Source organism: Bacillus rossius, chromosome 3 (assembly GCF_032445375.1).
Source record: "Bacillus rossius redtenbacheri isolate Brsri chromosome 3, Brsri_v3, whole genome shotgun sequence".
NCBI classification, from domain to species: domain Eukaryota; kingdom Metazoa; phylum Arthropoda; class Insecta; order Phasmatodea; family Bacillidae; genus Bacillus; species Bacillus rossius.
In genome coordinates this window covers 34,489,707-34,514,072 of record NC_086332.1, presented here as the reverse complement: position 1 = coordinate 34,514,072, position 24,366 = coordinate 34,489,707, and the positions used below count along the sequence as shown (strand labels likewise).

General features: G+C 35.4%; 1 protein-coding gene across 9 annotated transcripts; it reads left to right on the top strand.

Moving 5' to 3' along the window:
* Positions 1-651: 651 nt before the first annotated feature.
* Positions 652-17,230, top strand: LOC134530512 (zinc finger protein 43-like). 9 transcript variants are annotated; one of them, XM_063365385.1, is made up of 6 exons: positions 652-854; positions 8,457-8,598; positions 11,575-11,694; positions 13,687-13,856; positions 13,940-13,986; positions 14,274-17,230. In XM_063365385.1, the coding sequence occupies exons 2-6, from the start codon at positions 8,467-8,469 to the stop codon at positions 15,329-15,331; spliced, it is 1,527 nt and encodes a 508-aa protein (XP_063221455.1). In that variant the 5' UTR covers positions 652-854; positions 8,457-8,466; the 3' UTR covers positions 15,332-17,230. The 9 variants fall into 9 exon arrangements, with proteins under 9 accessions (XP_063221455.1, XP_063221452.1, XP_063221454.1 ...); XM_063365382.1 differs by lacking the exon at positions 652-854 and adding an exon at positions 885-1,110; XM_063365384.1 differs by lacking the exon at positions 652-854 and adding an exon at positions 894-995.
* Positions 17,231-24,366: the final 7,136 nt, after the last annotated feature.

Here is a 24,366-nt window from a genome sequence, read left to right as displayed (position 1 = left end):
AATTTCATATTAAAATTAATAAAAATTTTACCATTACAATATTTACATTTAAGTAAGCTAAAATAGCACTATTTTACACCTTAAAATCCAAATTTTCCCGGGGGAGGACCCCCGGACCCCCCACTTTAATACGGGGGGGGGGGGTCATGCTCCTTAACACCCCCCATACACAAATCCTGGCTACGCCACTGCTGACTTTTAATACCATTCCATTCTCATCTACCCAACGCTCCAGAGTATTCTGATATTCTGATAATATAGGTTATACTTACATACTACCTTCAAATGTTTAGTAAATGTTTATTATAAACACAGTAACAATACTTGCCTGTTTTACACTGAATTTGTAAAACTGGCAGTCATCTTTAGGAAGTTTTTCACAAGAGCGAAGAAGATATTTGTAGAGACTCTTAGGAGTTTTAATATTTAGGCCAAGCAACGAAAAATTTTTAAACACCATGCTCGCCTGTTTTCTGCGGTACGTCTGAGCATAGAGTAAATAAAGTACTAGCGTCAGAGCCTTTGGTCAGATTGTCAGAATTGACCCATGAGATGTACACTCTATTGGTTCTATGGTGAATTGTGGATTGAAACAACACTCTACGAGATATAATATCTTCTGTGAATAAGGCTATTTTAACTTAAAATTTCCAGTAGAGATGTCAGTCAGCAGATGTAAACAATTACACATAATTTTGTTTACATACAGTAGAAGCATACTATTCTTTTAATTATTAATGGTTTTTCTATTATTTTGCTGGAATACATATTTAAATATGCTGGTCAATAAAAGTAAAATAATGTTTAAGTCATTCTCCGTTAAAATATTTATTGTCGAAGATACTGTGTCGTGCGTAAGTCTGCCTCATTCAAGGTGGCTTCATCTTACAATCTATGCCACATGTTTGTCCATGTTGTTGTTTTTAAAGTTGTGAGTTCGTCTAAAGTATTATTTTAATAATGTAATCACAGAGATTTTCATGTATATGAAACGGGTGATTGTTCCTCGTGCTTAAGTCTAATTATATTTGATCCCATAAATGTTTTACGTATATTTTACTGGTATTCTTAGCCTAATTGAGTATTTACAAAAGGATCTAAAGGGCCTGTGTGAGTACAATATTTATAATTTTAAATAGATAAAGAGTGAATTATTTTTTTAATGTGTAACATCCTAGTTCTCGGTATGTTGCATTTGGCGGGCGTAATTTCGTGAGTACGACGGAAGCAAAGGAACGGAAATGTGTAACAACCACGGTGCTGCCATCTGTGGTGGATTGCGCGAACCAAATTTCATAAATATAAAGGGAAACTTTATAGTATTAACTGTTTAATGAATTTTAACAAGGTGGGCACTATATTAATAATATCCTTATCTAAAATCAGGTCTAAAGCTGAGGTTTAGTATTTTTTAAAGTTTTTTTATCATGCTTGGCATTATTGTGAAGAATTCTATGTTAAATTTTGTGTACGAGTTTTGTATTTAAAGTGTATTTGCAATATGAAAACACATTAATTTGCTTGTTACCAAGGTTAGATTTTACACATCACTGGCACATCACTCACATTTTTTAAAACAACCGGAAAATTGTAATGCACTCTGACATAATATTGTAAATATTGTACTAAAAAATGAGCCGTAAGGGTCTATTGCAGAGATAGGTAAGTAAAAACTAAGCAAAAATTTGCAGGTTAATCAAATGGAGAAATACATTACTTTGCCTCAAGTCATGCTTGTGCAAGCCTGCCTTAGACTAGTAAATTCTGAGGTAAATTTATAAAATCACTCATTTTCTATAAAAAAAAATAATAATAAAATTCTATAAATGTTGTTTTTTTAACAGTACAGATGTTCCTGTATCTACCCTAAAAAGAGTGATTTAAAATTCCTACTGGTTTCTGAAGAATTATCGTAAATAGGTTACTTGAGGTCGCCTATGCAATGATGCAGCCATCACCATGTTGTGCTTTATTTGTTATTAGCGTAGCCAAGACTTTTTGACATGAGATATTGGCTTGATTGCCTGTGCCTTGTATAGTGATGTAAATTTATTTAGAGCTTTATTAGTGTACTTGAGACTGTTTACAATGAGAAATACAGGTACCTGATACTGTTGTCGCCACCCTACTGTTTACTTGATACTAGCTGCAACTTGATCCTGTGGTTCTCCAGAGATCCTTTGCAATATGTCCAGACCAAGATTGTTTTCCAACATTATTTTCGAAATGCTATTTTCAGGGTAAATATAGGAAAGTCTGTAGTGCTAAAAATAAATTGGAATTTAATTATTTTAATTACAGAAAAGCTGTGATGCTAGAAATTTACTAATAATCAATTAAGCTATGAATACTAACACAAAATATGCATAAAACATGGGACTAGTAAGCATTGCAATTCCATAACTATTGATGATGGCATTAAGCTATGGGACAAATGTGCCTATATGGGAAATTCGGTTGGGGAACATTAACATGTGCATATTTTAAAAACTTTGTTTTTTAAGGAAATTAAGTTTCCAGCATCGTAATAGCCCTTCCTATTCTAGTATATTTGATATCCAATATTTTACTTCCGGTAACGTATCATTAACTAGAATTCCAACCATTGAGAACCTATTTTTTTTTTTAATATTGATTATTTATATATTTTATTCCAATTTAAAGTTTCTTTATGATTTTTATATTTCAGGTATTGTAAAATATACTAGATTCCTACCTATTAAAGTAGTATATACAACAACACAAAATTGACTATGTTATTTATGGTATTGTATTATTAGCTTAAATACTAGCATTCTAGTTTATGTTGCAATACCATTCATTTATAATTCACTATTTCCAATTTAACATTTCTGTATGATTTTTAACTTTATAATATCGTAAAGTATTCAAAAACCTTCCAATTTTAGTATACAACATAATAGTAATAAGTATAAATATTACTACATATTGTACCTATTGTTATCTAGATTCCTAATCTTTATAGTATATTTTATGATACCATTTATTTATAGTTTTTTTCTTCACAATTTTTATTAATCTGGGTATGTATTGTAAAAACAGAAACTAAAACTAGAATCATACCTATTCTGTATAAGACACGATACCAAATTTACTTAGGCTACTGTAATGTAATTTCCTTAAGAAACCAAGTATAAAGTAATAATCATAGGTGTCAAACTTTAATCCACACCAGAAAACAATTATACTACGTTCCCAAAAATATGTTTAACCTCTGTAATTAGTTTGTTATCTTCTAATGGTGAAAATAATACTCTAAAACCTGCAGTCATTAACAGACTCTGCATGCAATATTCCAACATGGACATTGACATTTGCCCTGTAAACTAAAGTGTGATTTTCAAATTTTCATAGTATGTGTGTACATAACAACACCATGCAGATAATTTCAGGATATTAAAATATTATTTTTGCCTAACATATACAGCTTCATGCTGCATAACGATGTAAATTACATTCATTGCACAAACAAACTTCTTTTACAACAATCAAAATACTTGGCCTCCAACAAAGACTCCAAAAAAAATTCAATTTTTTAACTTAGTACCACAACGGTAGCGGCAAAATCATGTCATACCAGCTAAAGATGCTATGCAAGGATAATTGTTCCTGAAATAATACGAAACCGTACTAAATATATTTGAATCATAATTCCACCTTAAAACAAACCAAACACTATTCAGCCATTCCGGTTGTCACGGATGTTACATTAGTACTAATTTTAAATTCAATATGTTCAAAATAGAATTTATTTTGCATTATTTTATTACTGGACTCCATGAAAAATATCTTTATCTTCATACAGCAAAAATTTTGTTGACTATATTTTACAAATTTTGCAAAAAAATTAATAAAAGGCTGTGTCACGCATGTTACAAAATTTGTGAACTCACCTCGGGCATTGTCAAATGAAATCAAAAAACTCTGGTCTCTGCCTCACACAAGAATACTTTTTTATCCATAATGTTTGTCTGAAAGCTATGGTAGTTTCATGACTATCACGAACGCAAAGAAAACACATTCAGTAAATATTTTATAGCTCTTTTTTTCATGTCACGGATGTTACACACATTTTGTCACGGATGTTACAGCTGGTATTATTATCCTAAATTTTCCCAAATTTACAGGCCAATTTGAAAATTCTAAGTAAAAATACTGAATATAACTGTTATAAACATAAAGAGACTAAAATTACTAATTTAACCAACTAAAGAAAACACATGCCAAGTATGTATACTTACACATTTAAAGCATTTGAAGTGTACAGAAATTTAAAGACATAATATATTGAACTGTAAGAACATCACATCACAAACAAACTTTGTCTTTGAATTTATACACCACTCTGCTTCCTATTTCCTTAATGTCTGGGATCGGAATAGTACATACCACCTGATTAACATGTACATCTCTCTCATCGTCTTCATCAGGAACAAATAGCTTTCCACTTTTACCATACTGTTTCAAGAAGAGCACACGTAGATCACCATTTACATTCAATGCACTTTGACATATTGCAAAATAATGATGTCTAGCTTTGGACTTTCCATGACCAGTAATGCATACTTTTACATACATACCAGCAGTAATATTTGCAATGTTAATGGGTCGATGATTGTCATCTGTGTTTGAGGAATGAAAGAGTTCAGTAGTATTATCTTCACAAGATTGCTCAAAATCTTCAAACTTTGACTCTGCAACACTGTTGTCTGTATCAGAAGAATACACATCACTCCACCTACACTTCTGATTTGTCATCGCTGCTTTGCCTCTGAAAGCAACTTGAACTTTACTTTTGGCAGACGTTGAGGTAAACCCAGCAGCAACATGCAAGTCATCGATTTTCCTGAAGTAATGAATTTCTCTTATACCCGTCATACCTCTCACTTTCTCCCACCGATTGTTCAGAAACACTGAAGTCTCTTCTATTTCTTCTTTGCTTACGTAAAGTACCTCAGTGGACTTGCACTGAGCTTGAGCTACATTGAAGAATTCTCCAGCATTATTGACTGTAGTACGTCGAGCCTTGACAGTTGTCCAAACCATTCTTTTTTACTTGGCCTCCGATGGCATCTACTGCACCCTTTCCGTGACCAGCAGCAAAGAAGTTCCACTCTACAGTCTTCACATTGAGATCGTCAGCCAAAAAGCACATGTTAAAAACTGTATACATACTTGCTCTTAAATTGGGAAGAACAGTTGTCTGAAAATATTATAAGATCACACAAAGACACATTTGGGTTCTGCTGAAAGTGAGAAATTATTGTTTTTATGAAAGTCCAAGCTGACTGTTTGGAATGGCTCACATCGTCACTTACTACCACATATGAAAATGCCATGTCCTCAAACCACAAGCAACACGTGCCAGTGGGCAGACTGCATTTCGTCTTGTGAAATGATGCTGTAGTTCTCAGCAAAGTCTACTTGCATCACAGCTTCTCCTTTCCTTAAGTTATTCTTTTTGTCCCCAAAGTATCTTGCTTGCTCACATTTTACTAACACATGCTTCTTGAAATTGGGGATATATGTATTTAGTTGTGTTACAAGGTTTTGTAGACTTGAAGATACCTTTTCAACTACCAACTGACCCTCTGTTTTTATCCATTTATTCCATTTCACCTCCCTTGAAAAGTCAGAATGTGGTTCCAGCAGACTTTTTACATCATAATGGCAAACAGAGCATTTATTAGTCATGCATCGTTCTTCATGTGTATTACAACACATTATTTGAATCAGCGATGTTGGTGTTAAAGAATTTCCTTGATAACCAATACAAAAAGGAGAGATAGCCTCAGCTAAAAATCTGAAATTTGCATGTTTAATGCATACACAAACATTATGTGGAGTATCTTTAATGGGTTTTACATGTTTTGGGCGCATTTCAAAGAATTTAGAACGAGATATGTGTATTTCAGGGTAGAGTTCAGAAAACTTTTGGTGAGCTTCAACAACACTCATCGTAAGGAAACGTTTTTGCTTCTTTTCTTTCTTTCCTGTGACTTCATTTTTCACTGTTATGCTGTCTCTTTTCCCAGAAGTTTGCCAGCTAATGTCATCATTCTCAAAAAAATTTCTTGCAGTTTCCAAATCTTCTTTTCTGTACAATTTTCCCCTGGGTGCTAGAAATTTTTGTGCTTTAAAAAGCTCGTCCTCTGGAGTTGAAAAACTTTCTTTCATCAATTGCCTAACAACAGCTTGTTTCTTCGTAGGACTATTTGGCAAGTTCTTACGTGCCTTGTGGACAGCTTTACGAAGTGTGCTGGTAGAAGTGTAGGAACCCAGTGCTGAAAGGTTTGTAGGCTCCTTACAAATGTTGGTTACTAGTCTTTTCTTCTTCCTCCATTCCTGCACTCTAAGTCTTGTTTTTTCTCGTTTAGTGTTTAATAGCTTCTTATCATTAATGCACTTCTGTTTTTCTGCTTGCCTCTTCAACCAATTTCTTTCTCTGTCTTTTTTCAAATATTCAGCCCACCTCTCTGTATTTTCCGACTTCATTTCTGCTCTCATCTTCGCTGTTCTTGCAGCAGATGTGACAGGTGCCATTATCTGCAACAAAATGGGATAATGTAGGTTATTTACATCCATCACATACTGAAATATGATGATGTAGGCTAAAGCCCAGAGACATTCTGACATATAAATACTGGTGGTAAAAATGCTAACACCTTAAATGTGTAACATCCGTGACACTTATTTTTTAAATATTAAAAACTTGTATAGTGACTTAAAGATAGTAGGCAGTCAGCACCTGACCTAGATGCCAACATGGCCTAATTGTTACAGAGGAATGAAAGTCCATTACTGAATAGAAAAACTTTTTCAAGTTTTCTGTCACGGATGTTACATTACAAACATGTACTTACTGTTTAATATATACATTTTGAATTTACTCACCTGTATCAATGAAATTTCCAGTGCACACACTTAAAACATCTCTTGAACCATAGCACCTTTCAAAACTTTGTTAAAAGCTTATATTTTTATTCAGTAGGTACTACCAATGCTTAGAAAATAATGTAGTGCCTGTAAAAAGTCAACACCACTAGATTCAATGCTTGTAAATCATGTTAAAATTTGTATATTTCTTAAATTAAACAGTGTTATCCTTAAATTTTAAGTATTATCTACATTAAAAAAATTTATACATATTTCTTGAAAAAAAAATTTTTTTTTAAAAGAATTCCTATTTTGGCCGGAATGGCTCTATTTCAATGATTTAGTAATGCTAATAAAAAAAACACTAAAATCCTAACAGTGAACTAATGAAAACAAATTGAATAGTTGCGTTGTGAGATTGTTAGTAACAGGTACCACAATATTTGAGTGTTCAGATCACTCACCTCTCACCTAGGTGATTCATATTGTTGTGATTGAACCAGTGTTTTACACTAGTAGAAAATGTAGTAGATGTTGTGAGCCAGTAGGTTTTCTCAGGGTATTTCCATTTCCCCTCGCTTATTCCTTCACGCTGATGCCCTTTCAGGGTTCGTACGCCTCCTTAATATCCTTATTCTTAATTTGTGTTTAATTGAATAAGGGCCCTTAAAAATCCTGAATATTCACTTATAATCCTTCAAAACTTCTTGATAAAGACTGATAGCATGCAAATAAGGGATAAATGTAGGTATTTTAATGTAATTTTTGTTTCTACTTGACAGAAAACAACTCACGCAAAGTACAATTTGCAATTTTCTGGTCACATGGTTAGATTTTATGTATAACAAATGTTTTGAATTTGTTTTTCATAATTAGCATCTCATCTGTAAACTAAAAAAAAATAAATATGTTTTTTTTGTTGTTTTTTTTTTACTGTCTTACATTGAACTTATAAAGTAAATGTAATTAGTGATACAATTAAATGTTTGGGGTGTAAATTTCAGATACACTATGCTTGGGTTAGATATGTGTTCCAAAGATAATACTGGACACTGTGGGCTTATCTGTAAGAATTGAACAAAGCAACAAAATTATTTTTTGTGCATAAACTATTTAACATTATTTTCGTGAGATATTTTGTAGTATGACAATATAGTCGTAAAGGGTTCCTTAATTTTTGATAGCATAAGAGGGTACGAACCATGCCTTTAATGACCTCGAAAATGATGAGACATTAAAATTTAATCCATTTATTTATTCATCAATTGGTAAGATTAGTGCAGATAATGCTAGGGGAGCTTCACAGAAACCTGGAGGCACTCCAGCTAAACCTAAGTCGTACACTTTCCAACATGTGTGTGCTGTAGCCTCCTAGGATGGCTACACTGGTGACGTCTGGCAGGCCCTCTGAGGTGAACCGTCCATGATGTGTCCCAGTGGGGCGTTCAAACATCGCACAGCGGGCCCTGCGGGATTGCCTGCTCACAGTCGATGAAGGCGCTGTTCCCTGAGCACTTTATTTTACCACAAGTAACACATTCTGGAACTGTCCTTTTTAGGTTATTCACCATGGAGGACTCCACACCGTTTGAAGTTATTAAATGTGAACCTCACTATATGCGCGTAATACCAGAACCAGATGTTATAATTGGCTTACCAGATGGGTTATGCAGTGTTAGAAAGAAGCAAGAAGACATGTTGGTTAGTAAATGGTTTATTATACTATTTAAAACTATTTTACATTGTGTACTAAAGAAAAATATATATAGCCTAGAATATTTTTATATTTTGAAGCAATGCAGATTTTTTTTTATGAACTTTTTAGTAATTTATTTTAAAGTGTAAATGTTAAATTTATTTATAAGTGTGTGATAGTAGGGCACACACATCTGTGTAAATTGCCCTTTTTTTTCATCTGTTTTGTATTTAAAATGTTACATTTTTATAAGTACACTGGCAAATGTACTCTTACAGTGGCTGCCTAGCTTGGTTGCCAAACGGTGTATATATCTCCAGGTGTAAACGTGTCATTTACAAACCGTTCAAGATTTATTGAAAGTGTCTGATTGTGAATGGTATTTAAGAGCCATTGTACTTGTCTATACAAGTTTCATTTCATGGTTGGCGTCTATAACTTGTACTTTTGGACAGTGGAAAAGGCTAAACACAGGTGTTTTCACAGACTTTTTAGGTATGAAAAATTTTACACACATGGTATAGGAAAGTGCAGGGAACCTTTTTCTTTAATTTTCCAGCATAAAATTATGGGGTCACCACCCAAAAGTTCCATAAAGGCATGCTATCAACGCAAAGACTGCACGCCAGTTTGGTGCCAGGTGTGTAGAGACAGTGAAGCGTATGATGCAGGAGAAAGTGTCACCTTTAACGCTCCTTCGCTTTTATAGCTCATGCACCCAGCCAGGCGGCTGCCATAAGACAAGAACAAGTTTTGTAATAAGAGTGTCAAACCAACATTAAAAAGAGCTATGCCCCTTTCTTTATTAATATTAATTTCTAACAAGATGTGAAGACTGCCAGTAGTTCCTAAAAATTCCCCCAAAGTCCCGTAAAGTACTTTTTAGGTAGGGATCTCAGCCTTCATGTTGAAATTTTTTAGTTTTCTCGTCATTGCCAATAATTAAGGGCTATTTCTGTTGTTCGGCCTCAAATATTTTCATCAGATCTTAACTAAGTTTCATATAATGGGTTTGTAATTATAATGTGTTTGTAATTGTGGTTTATATAACTACTTAAAAGGTTTTTATTTTTCCTTATATACATAGGGCAATGTATCTGTATACATATGTATTTGTCAGCTGTAATGTGATATTATGTAGCTTGTATCTATGTACATTTTCAGCCTGTTTAGGTCCCCCTGACTGTTTAGCTTTTTCTCAAAATCATAAATAGATAAATAATCTGTCAAAATCACTAATGTGACATGGCCGCAGTCCCAAATGTATCGGCTTTAAGACCTGTTGGGGTAATTATAAGCAAAGTTAAAATAAGGCAAGTAGGAATATTAAAATATATTTATTATATGAGATATGCTAGTTAGTCCTCACCTTCGTGGAAGCGCACATAGAGCCTAAAAAAATATCAGTTTAGTTATTTACAGGTGTACGAAAATTAACACGTTCATTTATACTCTTCACCAGTCATCAGTAGTTTCATATAAATTGAATATGCTTGGCGTTTAAAAAAACATAAACATTACATCATTACTGTGAACTGAGTTAGTCTCAAGATTAACACTTCTTTAATTTATCACGTCTTGCTTTTACTTAGAAATCTTTGGCTCTTATCACAGCTTAAATTTATGTCACCTCTCTGTGTGGCCAAGTCTTCACTAGTGTTGAATTCCCCTACCGACTTCGCGGGCTTACACCGGAAGATTACTCACCTTATATATTTTCTGCCTGTGCCCACTCGCATCCGCCATCGACTGTTGCCTTCTGTGGCAAGTGCCTCAGCTGTTGTGCGTAGGTTCTCATCACTGAGAGAGTTTGCTCCTCCACTGGGTCGTTCATGGCTCACCTAGCGATGCCTCAGCTGCTTGGTGCTAATTTGGCTCACCTAGAGAGTTCACCCTCTGGACCTCGCCACCCACCTCGTACTCTCCATCCTGGTCGCTCCCTTGGGCTACCGTCCTCTCAATATGATGACTCGCCCCACGTGAATATCCTTGCAGGACAAGTGCAAGTTGCTCGTGTTGTCCACCGCTACGGTAGTTCTTGTTGGCGCCTACTCGCTGAGTAAGTAAGTGGCGCTAGCTGTCGCTGACAGCACAAGTGAATCAGCCTGGTTGACTGAATCAGGGGCAAGCTCCACTAGCCACGCTATCTCCTGCATTTGCTTGACCAAACACCCCTACATTGGGTTGATTGTAATGGCCTTCTGCCTACTGTTCTTTGGCGACTCGTCGTTCCTGCAGGGTTCTTGGTTGGAGTGGCTTTTTGACGTCTAGCTCTGCGCCTACTTATACCCACTGGCCTAATCACGTCACACTAGGCTAAGTTTTTAACAATTTACCACTAATTAAAATAATGCTTAATTGCTTCAGGGGAGGGTTTAAGACCATTACAGACCTTACACTGAACTACAAAACTATTTGTTTGTCAAGAGAGTCTATAAAGAGTTGCCAGTTTCTGGAACAAGAAAAAATACTCCAATGCACGTTATTTCTACCATATTAAACTAAATATAACTGTGTTAAATGTTCTAAATATGTAACATGATATTCGTATTATAGTATATTCCTTTCCTAAAAATATGTTTAAAAATACTTTTATTTGCCTAGGTAGATTATCATCTTTTTTACCTGCTCAGATGAAATTTTACTTGTCTCAGACATGTTTTTTCCCTCAAGTCTTCTCGACAAGGGAGGCCAGGTGGTAGCCCATGATGACGCAGGCCAGGGATATTAGGAGAGGACTCAATCGTGGTCTCTAGCAAGGAACCGTCTCAGCAGTTGCCTGGAAAGGTTTCAGGAAACCATGGTTAACGGAAATCAGGATGCCCAGACCAGGGTTCAAACCTGGCCCCCTGTGATGTGAGTCCAGTTTTTTACCACTACGCCGACTTCCTGCTACTCATGTATAAAGTTCCAGCTTGTATGCCTGCTTGTGTATGTTCACAGCATTCACTAATTAATTTCTTTCTAATTGGTCTCTTCAGCCTGAGTTCAATATTCAGTCTACTGATTTACTGGAGACAACCCCGAAATCGGAAGAAAGTGAAGAGGAGGAAGATGATGGTGAAGTTGGCAGTTGCGCTTCTAACGTTGAGGAAATAAAGGTAAATATTGGCCATGGGATGCGTTAATTTCTTAGGTCTTGTCAGTTCAAAAACATTGAGTAAAAAGAGAAGTGATCGGATAAGAGACAATACGTAATTACTATTTTCCATTTAATATTGGTTAAACAGTTAGCCATGTATGAAAGCAGGGGCAACCTCCGAGGGCCTCGTGCCAACTATTTTATTATTATTTTGCTTTTTTGTGTAGTTTTCTGTAAAAAAAAATTAATGGGAAAAGGAAATCACGTGCAGGTAGGCTGACCCCTTAATTCGGTATTCTTTGGTTCAACACGTTATGTACCACTGCACCAATCAAGCTTCTCTCAGTTTTTTGGATAGATATAAGTTGTTGACCTTGGATGCCTGATAACAATACTGCATTCCTGCATTTTAGTTCCCCCAGAGATTATCGTTCAGGTTTTTATTATTATTATTATTATTATTATTATTATTATTATTATTATTATTATTAAAGCGGTTTACATTTCACATTGACATTCAATATTCCAACATGGCCGTAGTTCCGAACATGCTGGATTAAAGATATTTCACCATATTGTGTTTAATCTTTGTGGCCATATTTATTAAGTTACCTCATTTAAATCATTATCTATTATTTCAATCAAGTTCAGGATTTTGGCTCTTGTGGGTACAACTTCAATGTTTACCTTCAAATATTAAAGGCACTACAGTATCATTAGTCTTAATTTTTTATTTACTAAAATCAAATTTTTAAATGCATCACAGTATCAGTAGTCTTATTTTTTTTATTTAGTACACAAAACAATCGTTTAGATTAATATTAGTATTCTTACGATTTACTGCGGGTTCGTAAATGTTAGCCCAATTAAAGATTTTTATCACACACAGTTTTATTTATTACCACTACTTGTCACTTACAATTAATCTCTTAAATTGGCAATTAATGAATTACACTTAAAGAAAGGTCTATTCCTCAGTCACTTGTTCCACACACCTCGCTGGGCCGCACCTCTGGCGCAACTCTCGCCGCAGCACACCTCGTGGTCCTCCGTCGCAGGACTCCGTCGCCGCACTCCGCCGCCGCCATCACACTTCCCCTTTGCCGAGATCCCACTCGACGCCTCGCTCGGAACTTCGCCGCGCCCGCGACACTATCGCCCGGAACTGAACTCTTCGCCCTGGAACCTTCCTCCAGGGACTTCGCCACTCTATCGCCCGGAAACTCTGCCGCGGGAAAACTCCCGACTTCGCTCTGAACTCTCTGCTCAGACTGACTGACTCGAAGGTCGGCCCAACCTCCTTATATAGCCCTTGGGTTCCCGTCCAGAACAATCGGGAATGTCTCCGAGATATCGCGCGACCTTCGCCGTCGAAAATCCCAGAAACGCGTCGTGAGTCCTGTCGAAGGACGCGGCGGCTGCTCAAAGAACGCTGATAAACGTAACAAGCATCGGGTTCCCACAAAACGCGCCGATAAACATGTCTGAGTCCTCTTATGCCGCAGTGCGGCCTCTTTTAAGTAACTCGAGCTGAGGCAGGTGCGCGCTGCGAATGTCAGGATGTCGCGAGATAGTATGACACGAGATACCAGGGAGAGGATGCGGGTGGAAAGGGGCGCAGACAGGCCGAACGAGCGCGGCGACGCCAAGCACTGCAGCCAAGCGCGATCGTAACAGTATTAATAACTTATACATTAATGGTACAAGAATTAGTCTTTTAGTTTCTGCATCGTTATGCTTGTCACCTTCACATGTAAAAAGTGTGTGTGTGCGTGCATATATATAAATTGTTGGATAAACTTTACATTATATGTTAGATTTATATCTATGTTATAACTGAAATATTTTTTCTAAACGTGTTGAATTTTATTCTAACATGGTATGTATTTTGTACACACATTAAAGCAATAAACATACTTTGTTGCTGTGTTTTTGTAATTTACTAATATAAACCTAATATAAGGTAAGAGGTTAGTTTCGTCCGACTCCTAAGGATTTTTATTCCTTTCAGAATATGCCTGATTCTTTTGTTTCTGACCCTGAGATGTCAATGGAGCCTGCGGGCATGTTTGAGTTTGTGGGTCTGCAGCCCTCATCCAACAACTATGTCTGTGCGGGAGCGGCCTCAGAGAAGAGCATGATATGCAAAATGAGAGCAAACATTGTGAAAGCACTTTGCGTGTAAGTTTCTATAGTTTGTGGGAGTAAGAAACAAGTTTCCACTACTTCAATGTGTATTTAATAGAATTTTTTATGGTTTGCAGGAATACAGTTGACAAATTGTCACTTTCTGGCCCAAAACCTGCTGTTGGTAAGTCAAAAATAAAAATAAAAAAATTAGTTATACATCCAAATGATTCATGACATTGGCTTATTTTTATATGTTACCTCTTGTTCTTTTTTATTTCATATAAAAATTTTACACAATATTAAATAAATATTAATAATTGCCTATTTGAACATCATTTTTGTTCCGAGTTAGTTTTTATGAGTAGTATATATTAGAGAATTTAATAATAACCATAATAATATAAAAATAATCATGCCCGCAAACTTTCTAGCTAATCCTTAATCAGTTGAAATGTGATTTCATTTTAGGAAATGAACTTGTGAGCCACATGAAAATGGCAATCAACACTATAATTGGACGTGAAGAAAATAGTGACTTTTCTGATGGAGAAAGTGATTTTGAATATACATCACAATTCAGGCCAAAATTTCATTTCTGTGAGAAATGTTGCAAATTTTTCAATCGAAAAAGCTCTCTTGAAAAGCATGTTCTAACACACTTGTACACATGTGCAGCGTGCAACACGAGCTTTCCGACGAAAACGAGCTTGAGAAATCATGTCCGATACACTGCATGTGGTTGGTCGTTCAAGTGCAGATCGTGCGGATTGATCTTCAAGCACAAGTCGAAGCTTGCCAAGCATGAGAAAGTCCACGTCGCTGACAAAAAGCTGTTTCGATGCGTCGAAAAGCCGTTTCGATGTGACGATTGTGGCAAAAGTTTCATGACCGAAAGCTTTCACAGGAGACACACCACGATCTTGTGCTGTAAGATCGTCAATAAATGCGACACTTGCGGCAAGGAGTTCAAAGAACTCGACCAACTGAAAGTGCATCGATTAACGCATAAAACGACGAACCCGTACAAGTGCGAACGGTGTGCCACGAGCTTCAAAGACCGCAATGCGTTGAAGTTGCACGCTCGGAAGTACATCAACGAAGACGGGTACAAATGCGAGCTTTGTCACAAGCTGTTCCTGTTCAAGAGCGAGCTACTGAAGCACAAAGTGCGGCACCACTCGTACCGGAGGTTCAGCTGTGGTCGCTGCTGCTCGTCCTTCAAGCATGAGGGCAGCTTCGAGGCACACGCGCTGCTGCACTCGCTCGAGCCGCTCGTCTGCGGCATGTGCGACGCGCGGTTCCGCACAGATGACGAGCTCAGACAGCACAAGCAGACTCACTTCGAGGTTCACAACTGCCACCTGTGCGGCCTCGCCTTCCACGAGGGGGGCAGCCTCCGCAAGCACCTCCACGTGCACATCAACGAGACGGGCTCCATGTGCAGCGTCTGCGGCAAGGTTTTCAAAAACAAGAGCGTCTTGGCCAGCCATGCCTTGACTCACAACATGAAGAAACGCTACTCTTGATCCGTCTGATATTCACGTGGCTTCAGAAGACACATGTTCCTCATTCACAGTCATTTTAAAGACTGGTGCATTTCTACATTCATGAATGCTGTCCTGGAATTCTGTATTAAACATTAAGTTGGGGATGTTGATAAACTGTAAACTTATAAGCTCGCCATAGTTGGATGGACCTGACATGCTTAGGAGGATTTTTGTATACAGTATGGTCACGTGACCTGATTTTTTCGACATAATCTGTAGCATACTTTCGTAATCTGCGTTTTGTGTTTTGTCAACTTCGAAGCTTACAAATTAAAAAATACAAATTATCAAATAACAATTATGTTAGTTTAACCTTGTGCGACAGGGAAATACATAAATAAGGTTTGATAATATTGAAGCTTGGTATTGTTCTGTTAAATTATTTTTAAAATTTACGGATTTAATTATTTTGATTACTTTAGGCAATACTAATGTGAAACAGCAGCTAGAAAATTTTACAATAAATTTAGGAAGTTAAAGTGGGGTTGTTTTTAAATTATTACTTTAAATTTCAATTGAACTCACTCTACACTTTCTGACCACCAGATTGACTATCAAAGTGTTCCAATTGGAAGCTAATTGAGTCCAAAATGGGAAATGCAAATTGCCAAGCAAGCCAGTTGAAACACGGCCTCAGTGTGGCAAGAAGACAGGACCAGCAATAATTACTATCCAGGTTCCAACGTGTCTGATTTGTGAGCAGAGTTGACCACCCAAACCACTTTGTCTTGAGCCTTCCTATATATAACAATGCTGTATAAAACAGAGTAATTTTTACAACTCATTTTAAGTAGAGCTGGTATGAATGAATAAGTGGTGTAACAACTCGTCCACATCGAGATCATTAGAGACCATGAGAGGTGATGAGATCAGAATATAGCATTAACGGAATGAATAGGTAGCAGTTGATTGTAATGTTTCCCACTTTTGAAAAATCGAAGTTATATCCGCAGGAAAAGAAGCTGGGAAAACAATTTATATTGATACCAAATCTGATAAAGGATATAAAATTGTGTAGGGAAAGTGTTTGTCAAAAGTGGTTATACGTGGACTTACTCGTAGGTACAGTCGTACTGTTGTATTTGTTACCATAGGTTTGATTCCCTTGTAAGGTGTTGACTAGCTGATAGGTATGTTAGTATTTTATTTTTAACATAATTGTTGTGTGTGCTGGGACCATTCACTGTTAGTTTGTTCAAAATGTTATAAATAATTTATTCTAACTGCTGGAACAAGTCACTTTGTCATTGCAGCTATAGTGGTTGTGTTTGGAAGGTGAAAAGTGCAATATAAATTTATTAAATCATTACATCATGTTCATTTTGGTGTATACGTTAGTAAAATCTATGTTTGTTAAGTTGAACTTACTGCCTAGGTTAACATATTAAAACATGTTTAAAAAACAAACTAAATGGTACAATTTGTTCATTAGTACTTACAGTATTATTATTGCCAGTCTGTTAAAATTAAGGCTTACCTCTCTGACAAAACCCAACACACAGCTGTCTACCCCATTATAATTGCATACATATGCCACATTCAATAGTGACCATGTTTTGCTGGGTATACCTACCATGATCACAGATTACTGTTGTTAACATAAATTTATGATTGCAATTTCTTTAATTAATTACATTACAGACTTTTAACATATGCCTTATGTGATTTGTTAATTTTCTAGTGGTATGTATTTATCATATCTATTTTTGTATAAATATTGCAATATGTTCAATTATGCATACAGTTTTATTGATATACAGGATGTACAAGTTAATGTAACTTTTTTTAGGAACATTGTTTTAAGGTTTTCCGTAATGAAGAACATGCACAATATTTTTAACAATATAATTAAAATCTACTACCATTTTTTTTTCTTTAGTTACGTACTACTTGTTTCAAATATGTTATGCTTAAAAAAAATATTTTTTATTGAAAAAAAAATTAAGATTATAATAAAATATTTCTAAACATTATGTTTGAAATATTTTTATACAAGATTTTTTTTAAAGCCATAATCTTAAAACACTGATAACATTTTTAATGTAGTATATAACTCATGTTCCCTATTGAACATGTAGATATTAAAATAAAAGTTTATAATAGTAATTTATTGTAAGTTCTGGGTTGTAAAATATATTTTTGTAACTTATAAAAATAATTATCATAACATAAATTCATACTTTGAAAACTTCTTTGGAGATATTATTTTTATATGACATTTTTTAAGGTTATATAAACATAACTTTTTAATGTAGTATGTACCTGTAAAATGACGATATTACAAAGGATAATTCACTCATATCTTCAGGTGGTTATTTTTTACCTACTAAGCTATATTTGTTAGTAAAATGTACTATTTTACTCGTAGATAACTAGGTATTAGATCATACAGGACTGTATGTTGGATCAGGCCCCATGTTGTAATGGATAAAGTATACAAGAATGTAAATATTGTAACTAGAGCTATCGAGATAAACTAAGGCCCGGGGGCAAGTTCATTAAGTCAATGCTGAGTCCATTATTGTTAGTTTTGTGTTGGTCACTCGGTTGCCGTGGAACCCGTCGTGCACAAATTTTGTTGTAGCCGAGATGTTCCGACACTGTTTCACCAAGCAAAGAACGAGAAGTGTCTGGAAACACAGTGTGCAATTCGGCGAGAGTTACGCGCCTGTCTTGCAAGACTCTGTTGTTCACTGCAGTCTTCATGTCTTCTGGGATGAATGATGGGCATCCAGGTCTAGTTTCATCATGCACATTTGTGCGTCCATTGTTAAATATTATTACCATTCACATTTTTTTGTTTGTTTCATCACCACCATGAACTGCTTTAAGTTACCGGTTTCATCTTTAGTGCGTTCAGAAATCAAAGTACACTCCCTACCTCACAGTCGGCAGGATTTAAATTACGCAGTTCATTTTGACCACTCCAACTGCACAAGGGCAGCTTCTTGCAACTTCCACTCATGAAGCAACATGAGCACAGCTGTTACGTAAGCCGGTTCACCCTGAAAGAAGAGCTGCGCGGTGGAAATGCGCGAGCTGCCTTTTATTTGAATGCTTAAAAGAACTTGAATGGCTTGATTGGCAGCCAGAAGAGTATGACATGGAAATTCTGAAGCTCGTGGACAGATACGACAGATGTATAAATGTAGGACGTGAATATGTAGAGAAGTGAAGGAAGCTTACGGTATGTAATGGAATTGTTTTTTCCTGTAAATATTCAGTTTTTCATTTTGGATAGCTAAAAGGTCTTTATTTTCTGGATGACACTGGTAGTGTGGTTATGCAACCTGGCCGCCAGGTCAACAGCGTGAATCCACCTGGAAAAAATTATGAACACGAGTGGCTTGATTGGTGCCGAAATGCAGATTGTGCCAAACTGTACAATGCTGATTTAAAGACCATTTCACTGTATTGGTGTCTGGTGCACTTTATCTGTCACACCAAATTAGTGCCTCTTTTTTTTTAAATATAACGATGGAGATTTACGTCCTTATTTTATGAAACTTTCATCATTAATTTGAAATAATGCAAGCTCAGAGTAACGTTCTTTGCTTGGGGCATACTGAAGAGTCATGTATTGAATTAGGCCTCTTACTAACCGAAGTTTTAACAGAAAATACAGGAGAGAAAGGGTATTTCTGTGGGAATGCTGGTCAAGTTCCTCCGAAACCCAAATCACCACATTAACAAGTGCTGTGGATTCAGACATGAAACATGTGTTGTTTCCAGTCAATTGAATGTTCCACTTTTTATTACTCATTCTTTGGGGCCTGCTTCAACATAATTTCACTGTACTAACAGAGCACTTATTTGATAGTACCTGACATTTTATAAATTGAATATAAACTTTATATATGTACTTTTTAAAAATTAATGTATAGTGCTGTTAGGGATTTTGTTTTGTAATATAATAATTAATTTTAAGACTTGAGTTTTTTTTTTTTTGTTTCAAGTAATACAATTATAATTAAAATTTAATGATTCACATTTTTGTGTAGTTGTAGATTATAAAGGCAAAATATATGTTTGGTAACACTTTATTATGTCAAGATAATTATAGCATAGCATAGCTATGAAATTTTTATTTATTTTAACTTGCCACTTATTGTAGCTGTTTGTTTGAAGAGATATTGTGACTTAGTGAATAGTAATAAAATAATTTACTAAATATATTTTTTATCATTATTATTGTTGTTGTACTGATGCCTTCTCCCTTGGCGGAGACGGAACACAGGAGTGATGGAGTCAGGCGCGTAGGAACCGGGGGGGCGACCCAGGCGACTGCCCGGCCATTGCATCAAATGAACAAGAGGCATTGTCTTCAATGCAATGCTAAGTGGTTTTGTGGGATTTTCTTGTCTGTGCGTTACTTTATTATTAAAATTAATTAAGACTTTTCGATAAGTGTACAGGCACAATAAATACAGTAACTGTTCTTGTTTTCTTCTAAATATTCACGTTTCACAGTGCTGATAGCGGAAATATTATTGTGGGATATAAGACCAGTAAATGTTTCCGCTCGTTGCAGTAGCTTACGCTCCGTTTTTGTCCACCCTTGTCTACCTGACCTTCAGACCCTTGCATTCACCCCGCCTCGTTTCTGACTAACGGTAACGACCTGATGTGCAGAGCGCTTTCCACTTCAGTCATCATTCAACAGCTGTACATTTTGCTTTTAAGTACAAGAAACTTTGTGAGCCGTAATACAGAACTGTTTAAAATAAACTTATTTATCTGTAGTATCGTGAGTGAGTAGTGCGGAATGGCAGTGATGAAAAACATTTAGGGTTTAAGGAGAAAATTTATAACAGTGACTCAGAAAAGCATCAACCTTTTTCTTCAACAACCGTTTTGCACAGTCCTGCAGTTCATCACAACCACCGCCTAAAAAGCAGTGCACATTAGGCTGTAATGCCTGTGAAGACAATGATCCTAAAGAACAGTTGGATTCGTTTAACTCAGGTATTACTTTTGAGCAGTTTAGACTGAGACGAATTTTTAGATGATCCCGAAAACCATATGTAATATACATATTTAACATTAAAGTTTAGTATGTCGGTACATTAATTTTTTCCGCTCGTCGCTCGTGATTATTCCATCGAGTAATAAATTTTTTTATTTAATCTACAAATAATTGAACAAGAATTTATCAAGCAGATTTGCAGTTATTTTTAAGCGTCTTCACTCGCCTATTCTGTGGGGTTCGCATTTGAAACTTATTCAAAGGGGAGTCTGACAGTAAAAAAAATTAAAATATTGACTTTTTAAATTTTTAATACCAAAGTAAAATTTTGACTGTCCTGAATAAAATGATATGAGTGTTATGGCGAAAAGCTTTTTTCCATCTTTAATTTTTTATTTTTTTAAAGTTGAACTGCATTTTTCGAAAAATTAATTTTTGTGACTTTTTTAATTTTAATTGCTAAAAAAATTATTTTGACCTTTTTGAATACAATGTAAATACTTTCTAGTACTCCTTTCAATACAAAATATAATGAATAGTATATTTTCAAAACTTTGGAGCCTTAATTCAGATTTGATTGATGTATAGACCTTTCCTCTATTGACCTTGATTTATGAAGTCTGACAGTAAAAATAAACAAATAAAAAAACGTTTTTTGTTCATTTTTAATGTCAAAATAAACTTAAGACTTTCCTGAATAAAATTATATGAAGGTTTTTGCAAAACGTTTTTTTCCATCTATAATTTTTTTATTTGTTAAAGTTGAACTGCATTTTTTGAAAATTATTATTATTTTTTTAACTTTCAAATTTTAAAAGCTAACAAAATATATTATTTTGACCTTTCTGAATACAATCTAAATACTTTCTAGTACTCCCTTCGATAAAAAAAAAATATAATGAATACTGAATAGTATATTTTCAAAAACTTTGTCATATAACTTATCATAAGATATTTATATTTTCAGATTTATTAATGGTAAAGCAGTTTTTTTGTCACGATTTAAATTAATATTCAGTGGACACTAGGTACACCATATGCTTGTGTCAATACATTCTGAATATTGGCATCATCTAAGAATATTTATTTAATTAAAGGTGTGTAACATTAAGAGTTCTCCTGTCCTGATATTCAAATGAATTTACTTAGGAGTGGGCAATGAAAGGGATAGTGACGTCTTTGTTAAATTGTTTACTCAAGGCTCAGCCTCACTAAAACATTTGCTTATAGCTTGTTTTGATTATTGCAGTTGTTTGTTAGCACATATTAAGAAAATGTAACTATAGCTATAGATAGTTGGCAAAATATATTATCTCACACTACAAATATTAATCTTCAACCACCGTCATGTAATTATGATGCAATTAGTCAAACATATTTTAATTATTAATACATCTTTGCCTTTTCTACAGCTCTAGATAACTTGATGATATCTGGGGACTAAATTTGAAGGTGCTTGTAATTTATGTACTCTGTGCAGTGGGAAAATTCAACAAATTGCCTTTAAAATGAATTCTACGAGGCGAAAATTGAAAAGTGAACACAGTTTTGTGATGCCGAGCCTTAAGTAAATATGTTATAAAATAAGTTAAAATTTCTGCTAGTAGTACATTCTATTTTTATGTACAAAAGATGCTTAAATAGCACCATTTTGCTCCTTAGAATACAATTTTTTTTCTACCGGGGGAGAGCCCCCGGACACCCCCTTTGTTAAATCCACCACTTATAATGATACTCTCCTTTGCCCCCCCATGAAATATTTGCTTCCTACGCGCCTGGATGGAGTGACTGGGGTGGCTGATAGTGGGTGAGTATGACTGGTGGTTGGGATTGCTCGGAAAGGGTGCCAGCTAATGTTTAAAAAGTAAGGAACCACACTAGCCCACTGCAAACACAAAATGGTAACGGTCCTCAGGATCATTGCACGGCGAGGATATCCTGGGTGTAGCCCCCCAGAATGCTGACAACTGGACACAACACAAACGGACATGGCACAAAGGTGATGAGCCTCGCAGTTGGCTGCATGCGACCGTCCCAGTTGAAAACTGCGAACACACTGTTTCTTTGCCGAGGTGGCAGTTAGGGGAGGGGGAGCTTAGTGGCAGGATCGACGATTGACCTTGCAGTTGCTCAACTGTTCATTGACCCATTGTCCCAGCGGTGCGTCATAATGGCATTAGTTACCAGAGGAGACACCAAGTGTTAACGTCAATACTGTATCATTGGCCAGTCGATGGGCTACAAAGAAGATACACCATCTCAATCTGTGTATTTCTCAATTTAAAATATATTTTTTCAGATGCCTACAAGATGTTTAATTTACATTTATTAACTGTTCAATGTAAATCACTTTCGTTACTAGGCACCAAAACATTGGCTTTCTTTAGGTACGTTGAACAGATATTTCACTGTGTATGCTCATTTCAGTTGGTTTCATCACTGAATGGGATCAAACCGTCCCAAATGGTAGGAACAATTATTTAAATATTGAAATCTTTTATTAATTTTACTCTAGGCATAAAATAATCATTGCAATAATCAATTAGCACCTAACTCTAATTGAATGCAACAAATTACTTATTTATAATTATCCATTATGGACTTCTGTACCCTTGTGCAACATACGGTTAGCAATGGTAATGAAAATAATGATCAGCCAAAGCTCTTTAAACATATTAATAAAAAAGGGTGTATGTTCATCGTTCGCTTAGCATGGAGACGAAAAGGCTTAGACACATGTAATTTGATGCATGTATCCCAAAGCAGTTTTTTTTTCTCCCCAAGATTAATTTTTTTTAATTAAATTTTTTGAGCACATTTTCTCAATCATCTTTGCTTCTAATCAGTACCAACTTATGATTGTAATGTCATTATGTGCATCTCAACTGTGTAAAATTAAGTCCATTCCATATTTCTGACTTAATTCTCTTAATTTTGGTCAATTTTTGACCCCCCCCCCCCCCCCCCCATCATTGTTTTCTTCTACTTCTTAAATGCTTCCGGAAATCTTACTACCAGACATTAAGTTCTTTTGTAGATCATAGAGCAGCACTAACAAAGGATATTTTTCACCCCATGTAAAATGACCAGTGCCAGTATGTTCTGCCTGTAGACTTCTAGAGTAAAGTACAGGCACATCTTTTTATAAATAAAGAATACCTAAATTACAAAACACTAACAGTACGCCAATATCACGGAAATGGCGTAGAAGCCACATTATTAAATCACATATAAGATGTGAAGGTTCAAAGGTTCTTAGAAAAATTATCACTCTCTCTTCCTATTTTTCTTAAAATATTTTTACCAGAATATTTTTAACCTTCAACAGACCTGCCAACTCTCACGATTTTGGTGTGAAGCTCATGATTTTAAGGTCCATCTCACGCCCTCACGCCAAAATATTGTTTCCTCAGGATTTTTTGGGGCCCCAAGATTTTGTTTGTAAAAGTTACAAAACAAGTTTTACGAAAGCTTACAGTAACGAGTTTCCATCAATACTCGAGTCACGTAAAGGAAGCAATTTTGGGTTTTCTAGCGTGTGCCGTGCTGATTTTTCTATCTCGCATAGTGGAAGAGGAGACATTGTGAAACATGTCGCTACAAAAAACACAACTAACACGTGAAGTGTATTGCTTCCAATAAAAAAATTAATTTTGCTGTGAACAATGATAATAGTTTTACACGTGCAGAATGTTATTTTACATCTTTTTTAGTTGCGGCCCTGCATGATCACTACACGACAGTGCTAAATTATGTTCAACTAAATTAAATCTGTTACCTATAATTTGTTGAAATAAATTTTGAAGCAGAGACCATGTAACATATGTACAGGTATGTCACTTAAATTTAAAGATTCTCATTTGTTGTTTTTTTATTTCTAACCTGTATTTATGGGCCTGAAAATTTTTATCGAGGACCTCATGATTTTTTAAATTTGAATGTTGGCAGGTCTGCTTCAATTTTTTTTTTTAATTTATAACATTGAAAATTTATTTTAAAATAAATAAGAATTTAAATATATATTAAGTATTTTTTTGTGAAAGTTTGA

Coding starts and splice junctions, on each gene's coding strand:
- LOC134530512 (XM_063365381.1), top strand. Junction 13,857..13,939: donor ATTGTGAAAGCACTTTGCGT/GTAAGTTTCTAT, acceptor TATGGTTTGCAG/GAATACAGTTGACAAATTGT. Junction 13,987..14,273: donor TGGCCCAAAACCTGCTGTTG/GTAAGTCAAAAA, acceptor ATTTCATTTTAG/GAAATGAACTTGTGAGCCAC.